The 9,728-nt window shown below is 49.2% G+C and overlaps 1 protein-coding gene across 1 annotated transcript; it reads right to left on the bottom strand.

Annotated features, from left to right (window-relative positions):
• Nucleotides 1–86: 86 nt before the first annotated feature.
• TOMM22 (translocase of outer mitochondrial membrane 22) lies at nucleotides 87–3,645 on the bottom strand. Its single transcript, XM_002743779.6, has 4 exons — nucleotides 3,507–3,645; nucleotides 3,160–3,278; nucleotides 2,574–2,691; nucleotides 87–1,893 (listed from the first exon to the last, which is right to left on the bottom strand). The coding sequence occupies exons 1-4, from the start codon at nucleotides 3,621–3,623 to the stop codon at nucleotides 1,819–1,821; spliced, it is 429 nt and encodes a 142-aa protein (XP_002743825.1). The 5' UTR covers nucleotides 3,624–3,645; the 3' UTR covers nucleotides 87–1,818.
• Nucleotides 3,646–9,728: the final 6,083 nt, after the last annotated feature.

Below are 9,728 nucleotides of genomic sequence, written 5' to 3'. Positions count from 1 at the left end.
CTTGCTTTGATTAAATCTTTAACCTGAGAAATCCAGACAGAATTGTTGCTGAAATGGGATTTGGTTCAAAAGATGTCCCCAAGACATTTTTCCGTCTATTTTATTAAAATTAAGCTTGACAATGTGAAGAATCCAGGTAACTACAAGTTTGTACCACACTGGGGACTCATGTTTTTCCCTAGTTAACACGTGAAAGACCATACATCTGCACAGAGGGCCTGGGCCCAGCTTCACCATCCTAAGCACACAGCAGCAGCGTTCTGTAGTGGACTGCCTGGATTGGAATCCAGATCTAGCACTTAACTTTCCAGCCTGAGCGATTACCTTTCTGTGGCTGTCTCCTCTGCTGTAAAATGGGAATACCACCTCCTAAATTGTCTAGTGTTGACTGATCTGGTAACTCACATAAAAGGCTTACTCTGGCTGACCGTGGTGGCTGACACCTGTAATCCCAACACTTTTCAGATGCCAGAGGTGGGTGGATGGCTAGAGCTCAGGAGTTCAAGACCAGCCTGGGAAACATGGCGAAACCCTGACTCTACCAAAAATACAAGAAACTAGCTGGGCATGGTGGCGTGTTCCTGTAGTCCTAGCTACCCAGGAGGCTGAGTTGGGAGCATCACCTGAGCCTGGGAGATAGAGGTTGCCGTGAACCCAGATGATACCACTTTGTTCCAGTGAGACCTGGTTTCAGGCAAAAAAAAAAAAAAAAAAAAGATCTGTCCCAATTCTGCAGAAATAAATGTTATTCTATACAAATGCTTTATAATTATAGTTATTATAGACTGAAGAAGTACATGGACCCAATCCTTTCTTTTAGGCTGATGGATCTCAAAGTGACTGCCTAAATTCAGGGTAAACATTGCTATGAAATACTTGGCTAAAATGATTTTTTGGGAGCCCTGGTGGCTCGGGCCAGTTGTCCTGGTGCTTGAGGAGGTGAGGCTATGAGTTCAAGGCCAACCTGAGCAACATAAGAACCTCTCATTCATTAACAAAAAAAAATTAAAAAAAAAAAAAAAGATTTTTTTTGGAAACAATTTGGGCCTATGGGGTGAGTGCTAAGATGGAGGTGCTGCTGGGTTAGGTGAGAGGAAATGTGAGGGACAGTATGTCTCTCTGACCCTCTGGTCTCATTTCAAGGTACTTATCACAAGCACATGAATGACACTTTCAGTTGGAATCATTTTTAATATTTAAATACAAAAAGTGAGCACTAACTTCTGGTTTTTTAAACCCATACACCCAGGTCTAACAGCCAAAATGTGCAGAGAAAATCAGCCCCTGCCCTGTCTTCCATAGTCCCCATTCTGTGGCTGAAGCGGCAGCCTCCCTCCTCTTATACATAGGAATTCATAGTGGCCACTTTACACTACAGGTGTAATGTATTTTGTCTGTTTCACATTGTGTGCATGTCCCTCCCCAACAGCTCTATTCTTTAAAAAAAAAAAAAAAAGTAGTCGTTAATAGTCAGGGGCACATCCCTCCCAATGGCATCGGTTCCTACCCCACAAGGGGAAAGTGAGATCTTCCAGTTAGGAGCAATTTGGTGAAAGGAGTGGAGTGGCCAGAGCTGGAATAACCGTCTGCATGGCTGCACTCTGGTATCAGAGTGAAGACAGAAGCAAGTCAGGATAGCATGGAGGGCACAGCTGCAAGTTGAGTCTTTCCATGAGACAATGTGGGGAGAATTCTCTCCACCAGGTTTAGATAGATCAATGTGCCAAAGTTTAAAAAAAAAATCCAAATAATCAGCAGTTCAAACACTACTGAATTTCAAACTTCTCCCACCAAGACAGCTCAAAGAGCAGTAACAATCTAAATCTTTCCAGGAAGTGAAGGTAGAGCCCCTGGCATTCCTCCTGAGAGCCCTGTGTTAGGCCCTAGAAGTATCTGGAAAAGAAAAGGAGCGGTGTAAGGCATCATACAGGCCTTGAGATGTTATTCTCACCGTCAGGCACCTGAAAGAGCATGGACATGATCTCAGTCCCCACCACACATTAACTGTTGGTCAACCCAGGTTCGAGAACAGGAGTCTCCAATCCCTGGGCCATGGACTGGCACTGGTCCATGGCCTGTTAGGAGCCGGGCCACACAACAGGAGGTGAGCAGCAGGCAAGTGAAAGAAGCTTCATCTGTGTTTATAGCTGTTCCCCATTGTTCACATGACCACCTGAGCTCTGCCTCCTGTCAGATCAGCAGGATTAGATTCGCATAGGAGCACAAACCCTTGTGAACAGTGTATGAGAGGGATCTGGGTTGCATGCTCCTTTTGAGAATCTAATGCCTGATGACCTGTCACTGTCTCCCATCACCCCCAGATAAGACTGTCTAGTTGCAGGAAAACAAGCTTAGGGCTCCTGCTGATTCTACATTATATATTACAACGTAATAACAGAAATTCAGTGCACAATAAATGTGATGCACTTGAATCATCCGAAAAACATCCCTCCTACCCCCACCATCCATGGCAAAACTGTCGCGCATGAAACCAGGGGTTGGTTTCACGGAAGACGATTAGAGAAATAACTTGCGTCTCCACCACTGGCAAAATGCCCAGGCTCTGGGCTCACCTGCCGCTGCTGCAGTTGCTGCTGCTGCTCCATTTGCAACTTCTCAGTTTCAAAGACAACTGGAAGAACCAGGATCATAAAGGAAGTGGTCCCAATCCACAAGGCTGCCCTGGAAAACCTGCAGAGGAAAACGCCCAAAGGATTTTCAAAGAGCTTCATGCTTCAAAGAGCATGAAGACACACAAACAAAACAGGGAAAAACTACCCAATAACCAAACCTCTCACATTACATATGCCCATGTTTTTGGTAAACGTATTCTACCCACTCCTTGAACCATACTCCTACCAGAGACAGAAGGAGCAGCTGTGGTGGCTGTATCAGTTAGTGATGGCGGTTTTAACGTTCTCCTTAGTTCTTAGAAAGCTCCTTATTAATTATCTCCAACAATCTGAAATAACCCCCACAACGCCCCTGCCAGTTAAGAATCCCCCCATTTTACAGAAGAGGAAACTGAGACTCAGAAAGGTTAGGGTACAACAAGCCCAAGGTCACTCAACCCAGGTATCCTGCTTGCAAACCCCGTGTTCTTTCACAGCACCGCGGTGATCCCATGCACGTACCCAATGCCTTTGCCTCATTCCTTACCTGTACATTTTTTGAGCCACAAACAGGGAGAGATCAAAAGTGGCTCCCGCCGCGGACCGTACCCTCTCCGGAAACATCTCCGTCAGGCCCCATAGTCTCTCCGACAGGGTCTCATCTAGCTGTGGTGGAGGAGGCGCGGGTCTTACAAGAAAAAGCGGCATCCATTCCCGGCCCCACTGCGGCGCTGGGAGTCGTCGAGACCACTGGAGCTAGGGCACCCCCGGGCCCAGCGGGGCCCCTAACCCCGCCTCCCAGAAAAGCAGCTTCGCTCGGATCCCGTACCACGCGGATTCCCCCACCAGCGAGCAGGACCGCTTCCCGCCCCGCACCCCGAGAGCCCCTAGTACCTCGTCGTCGTCGTCCTCCTCCAGCTCCTCCTCAGTCTTCTCCGCGTCGCCTTTCGGGAGCAATTCGTCCGGGGACTGAGGTTCCCCTGCACCGGCAGCAGCGACGGCGGCAGCCATGGCTGTAAGGTACACCGGAAGCGGAAAAGAAGAGGCGAGCGCAGCCGAACGGCGGACAGAATCGCTCTTCCGGGAGTCGAGGCGCGAGCCAGGAGAGAGCGGCGCCCTCTAGCCCCGGGTCCTCCAGCGCCCGCAGCGGGTCCGGCAGCCTTGGCCTTACCCGGGCGTCCGGGCTTCAGTGGGCATTAGCAGCAGCTGGGAGGCCTGTGAGAGGTTCCGGGGTGACACCGCAGTCACTTTGTTCAGCGGGTTTAGGGTGAGCCCAGAAACTGCTTGTTTTTTCTTTTTCTCAAATGAGTTGATTCAATTCCAGATGATGAGTTTAGGGCAGAACAAAGATCAAAGGGCTGACTCTGGCAAGATTCTGGGCTGGTTCTACTTGACGAGTGAAAACAGCTCGAAAAGATGATGAGCCCCTGTATTTTCTTTTCTTTTTTTTTTTTGAGACGGGAATCTTGGCTCTGTCGCCCAGGCTGGAGGGCAGTGGCGCCATCTCGGCTCACTGCAACCTCCGCCGCCTGGGTTCAAGCGATTCTCCTGCCTCAGCCATCCCAGTAGCTGAGATTACAGGTGCCGGCCACCACGCCTGGCTAATTTTTCTATTTTTAGTAGAGACAGGGTTTTGCCATGACCTCAAGTGATCCACCAATCTCAGTCTCCCAAAGTGCTAGGATTACAGGCGTGAGCTACTGCGCCTGGCCTAGATATATTTATGTATTATATGTATTTTGTGTGTGTGTGTTGTATATACACATATAAAAAGACAGGGTTTCACCATATTGCCTAGGCTGGTCTCAAACTCCGGGGCTCAAGCAATCCACCTGCCTCAGCCTCCCCAAGTCCTGGGATTACAGGCCTGAGCCACTCTGCCCCTCCTTGTCAGATTTGTTTTTTTTTTTTTTCTTTTGAGACAGTCTCACTCTGTCACCCAGGCTGGACTGCAATGATATGATCTCGGCTCACTGCAGCCTCCACCTCCCAGGTTCCGGCGATTCTCCTCCCTCAGCCTCCTGAGTAGCTGGGACTACAAGCGCCCGCCACCACATCTGGCTAATTTTTGTATTTTTAGTAGAGACAGGGTTTCACCATATTGGCCAGGCTGGTCTCGAACTCCTGACCTTGTGATCTGCCCACCTTGGCCTCCCAAAGTGATGGGATTACAGACATGAGCCCCCGCACCCAGCTGCCAGATTTCTTAATTCTGCCTGTGGCCAGGGCCAAAGCTTTATCTTCCTTGTCCATCTCTTTGGCCTGCCTCTTGCACTGTTTTAGGGACTTCTCTGCCACCTTCGTGGACAGGGCACCTGCAGCCCCTTCCCCAGACCCTGCCTGGAAAGCTGCATTTTAACGAGGCTCCCTGGAGTCACACTTTGGGAAACACTAATCCAGTTTCATTCTCCTGAGCCATATACTAATTGGTAGGAATAAATTAGTGTCTTGGAGAATAAATCAGTGGTTCGGGAAGACATCGGGTAAATCTTCCCAATGTTCCAAAGGTAAGAGCTACCACTTAAGTCCCAGGCGCTCTGGCACCTGTGGGCGTGGGTGGGTGCAGTGTGTCTTCATTTACTCTTCACAGCAACTCACTGTGGTAGGTGCTGTTATCCCCAGTTTAGAAATGAGGAGACTAAGGCATTGTACATAGATTTCTAGTAAAAAGGTGAGCTGGTCAGAAAGTATGCAGATATACATTTATTTATTTTTTATTTTTTTTGAGACGGAGTCTTGCTCTGTTACCCAGGCTGGAGTGCAGTAGTATGCTCTTGGCTCACTGCAACCTGGGCTCAAGCAATTCTCCTGCCTCAGCCTCCCAAGTAGCTGGGACTACAGGTGTGCGCCACCATGCCTGGCTAATTTTTTTGTATTTTTAGTAGAGATGGGATTTCACTACGTTGGCCAGACTGATCTCAAACTCCTGACCTCAGGTGATCCACTGGCCTCGGCCTCCCAAAGTGCAGTGACTCCAAATGGAAAGTAGTTAGCAATGTTAATGTGGAGAAGTTTTTTTTTTTTTTTTTTTTTTTCAGATGGAATTTCGCTCGTTACCCAGGCTGGAGTGCAATGGCGCGATCTCTGCTCACGGCAACCTCTGCCTCCTGGGTTCAGGCAATTCTCCTGCCTCAACCTCCTGAGTAGCTGGGATTACAGGCATGTGCCACCATGCCCAGCTAATTTTTTGTATTTTTAGTAGAGATGGGGTTTCACCATGTTGACCAGGATGATCTCGATCTCTTGACCTCGTGATCCACCCGCCTCAGCCTCCCAAAGTGCTGGGATTACAGGCGTGAGCCACCGCGCCTGGCCAATGTGGAGAAGTTTTAGGAAAATCAATGAATGTTGTTTATATTCATAAGAGCAACACATGATTTTTTTAAAAACCTGTTTAAGGATGAAAGAGCTCCTTCAACAATTATAGAATTTCCAAGGGATAAGAAAAAATATTGGAAATCATGCAATGCAGAGTATTCAAAACTGGGAGGAGATGAGATGATCTAGAAAAGGCAGTGTGGCCAGGTGTGGTGGCTCACGCCTGTAATCCCAACACCTTGGGAGACTGAGGCAGGCGGATCACTTGAGGTCAGGAGTTTGATACCGGCCTGACCAATATGGTGAAACCTCCATCTCTACTAAAAGTACAAAAACTAGCCAGGCTTGGTGGCAGGTGCCTGTAATCCCAGCTACTCAGGAGGCCCAGGCAGGGGAATCTCTTGAACCGGGAGGTGTTGTTTGCAGTGAGCCAATACTGTGCCACTGCACTCCAGCCCGGGCAACATAGTGAGACTCCATTAAAAAAAAAAAGAATAGGCAGAGTGAGAACAGGAGACGGAGCCCTATGGGATCAGACATTTAAAGTTTGGGGAGAGGAAAACCAGAGGGCTGAGGCATTGCTGAAGGCTTCCAGAGGAAGGCTCAGCAGCAGAGAGGGCATGTGAGACTCGCCAGGACGGCAGAGGTCGCAGCAGTGGACAAGGGTGTCAGCAAGCTCTTAGTTAGGGATTGGGGCATGGGTCCCTTGGAAAATCCTATGAAAGCTGTAAGCCCCTCCCATTAAAAAGTGCACAGTTCCCCTTGTAAGGACTCAAACTCAGACTTCCTCCGATTATTGCCTCTCATCCCACTTGCACTCATTCCCTCCCTCCTGCCCACAGAACCTTTACTTTCTTTTTTTGATATGGGAGGCTTGCGCTGTTGCCCAGCCTGGAGGGCAGTGGTGCAGTCTCAGCTCCCTGCAACCTCTGCCTCCTGGGTTCACACGATTCTCCTGCCTCAGCCTCCCTAGTAGCTGAGATTAGGTGCCCGCCACCACACCAGGCTAATTTTTGTATTTTTAGTAGAGACGGGGTTTCACCCTCTCTATGTTGGCCAGGCTGGTCTCCCAACTCCTGACTTCAGGTGATCCTCCCATCTCTGCCTCCCAAAGTGCTGGGATTACAGGCATGAGGCACTGTGCCAGGACCTTTTCTAAAAAAAGTTTTGCTCTTTTGCCCAGGCTGGAGTGCAGTTGTGTGATCTCAGCTTATTGCAACCTCTGTCTCCTGAGTCCAAGTGATTCTCCTGCTTCAGCCTCCGGAGTAGCTGGGATTACAGGCACCTGCCACCGCACCCGGCTAGTTCTTTTTATTTTCACCACTTTGGCTAGGCTGGTCTCAAACTCCTGACCTCGTGATCCGCCTGCCTCAGCCTCCCAAAGTGCTAGGATTACAGGCATGAGCCACCTCACCTGGCCCTTTAAAAATCTTTTTTTAACAAGACAGTGTCTTGCCCTGTCACACAGGCTGGAGAATAGAGTGGTACAATCCTGGCTCACTGAAGTCTCAATCTCCCAGGTTAAAGGATCTTCCCACCTCCTCCTCCAGAGTAGCTGGGGTTACAGTTGTGTGTCACCACGCCTGGCTAACTTAAATTTTTTTTTGTAGAGATGGTGTCTCAGTATGTTGCCCTGGCTGGTCTCAAACCCCTGGGCTCACCCAATCCTTCCCTGGCCTCCTGAAGGGCTGGGATTACAGGCATGAGCCACTGCACCTGGCCAGTAAAATCTTTGAGGATGAAGAATTTTAGCCAGAACCTGAAGGATATATCTGACTCTACTTAGATTTGAAAGTATAAAATGTCTCAAGAAAAACAAAACACCTCACTGAAGGAAACAGGGTTAGTGTGGTGATTAGTGATTTCATTTTCCTTTTCTCCTAAAGACTTTAATAGGAGTGTCCTTGATTCGTACCCCGAATCCATCAGCAAACACTGGTAGGCTCCACCTTCAAGTCTTATCTAGAATCAGACCACCTCACCTCATCTACTGTGGCCTCCCTGGGCCGGGCCTGGCATCTTTCAGTCTGTTCTCACCACACAGCCACCAGAGGGATCCTTTTATTTTTACTGATTGCTTGATTGATATGGGGTCTGACTCTTGTCAGCAGGCTGGAGTGCAATGGCACAATCTCACCTCACTGCAACCTCTGCCTCCTGGACGCCGTCCTCCCACCTCTGCCTCCCAAGTAGCGGGGACCACAGGCACAAGCCACTATGCCCAGTTAATTTTTTTTGTATTTTTGGTAGAGACGAGGTTTCACCATATTGTCCAGGATGGTCTTGAACTCCTAAACTGACGCAATCTACCCACCTGAGCCTCCCACAGTGCTGGGATCACAGGTGTGATCACCACACACAGCGCCTTTTCACACTGCAGCTGGATCATAGCATTTCTCTGCTCATAGCAATGGCTTCTGCTCACTCCAAATAAATTCCATCTTCACTGCAGAGCTGCCTCTCCTACCACAGGGTGTTTAGGTCCTAATGGTGGGGATGCCAGGGGACCCACATCATTGTGACAACCAAATGATGCCCAGGGTTTCAGTCCCGGCTCCACCCCTTCCACTGTGTCACTCTGCTGGGTCAGTTCCTTCCCACTTGACTTCAGGAGCTGGATTCTCTCCTCCTGCCAGAGAAGTCCAACTTGCACTGCCTAAGACACAAATTCTGACACCAACCAATAGGTCCCAACTCCATGAAGCAGGAGGGCAGGCAAATTTGAGCAGAGACTGTTCCCATTTGGCATCAGCCTCTGCCGAATGCCCAGGAAAGCTGGAATGCTCTTCGGCAAGCATGACATTTCCTCACACCCTAAACACTTTTTTTTTTTTGAAATGGAGTCTTGCTCTGTCACCCAGGCTAGAGTGCAGTGGCACGATCTCGAAACCTCCATCTCCCAGGTTCAAGCGATTCTCCTGCCTCAGCCTCCCGAGTAGCTGAGACTACATGCGCGTGCCACCATGCCCAGCTAATTTTCTTTTGTATTTTTACTAGAGACGGGGTTTCGCCATGCAGGCCAGGCTGGTCTCAAACTCCTGACCTCAGACGATCCACCTGCCTTGGCCTCACAAAGTGCTGGGATTACAGTGTGAGCTCCTGCGCCCAGCCGATTCTGTCTTTGGATGGAGCAACAGAAGCTTAGACTGTAGGCTCCATTTCTTTTTAAACAGGATCTTGTTCTGTCACCCAGGCTGGAGTGCAGTGGAGCAATCACAGCTCACTGCAGCCTCGACCTCCCTGGGCTCAAGTGATCCTCCCATCTCAGCCTCCTGACAGGCTGGGACTATGGGTGTGCACCAGCATGCCCGGCTACATGACTTTTTGTATTTTGTTTTGCTATTGCCAGGTCTTGAACTCCTGAGCTAAAGCAATCAGCCACCTCAGCCTCTCAAAGTGCTGGGATTACAAGTGTGAGTTACCTGGCCAGGTTCCATTTACTTTTTTTTTTTTTCTTTTTTGAGACGGAGTCTCTGTCACCATGCTGGAGTGCAGTGGTGCGACCTCGGCTCACTGAAACCTCTGCCTCCTTGGTTCAAGCGATCCTCCTGCCTCAGCCTCCCAAGTAGCTGGAACTACAGGTGCCCACCACCATGTCCAGCTAATTTTTGTTCTTTTTAGTAGAGACAGAGTTTCACTACATTGGCCAGGATGGTCTCAATCTCCTGACCGCATGATCTACTCACCTTGGCCTCCCAAAGTGCTGGGATTACAGGTGTGAGCCACTGCGCCCAGCCTAATTTTTGTATTTTTAGTTGAGATGGGGTTTCACTCTATTGGCCAGGCTGTTCTTGAACT

Source organism: Callithrix jacchus, chromosome 1 (genome assembly GCF_049354715.1).
Source record: "Callithrix jacchus isolate 240 chromosome 1, calJac240_pri, whole genome shotgun sequence".
NCBI lineage: Eukaryota > Metazoa > Chordata > Mammalia > Primates > Cebidae > Callithrix > Callithrix jacchus.
The sequence above is the reverse complement of the archived record's forward strand: the minus strand, read 5'-3'. Positions and strand labels throughout refer to the sequence as shown.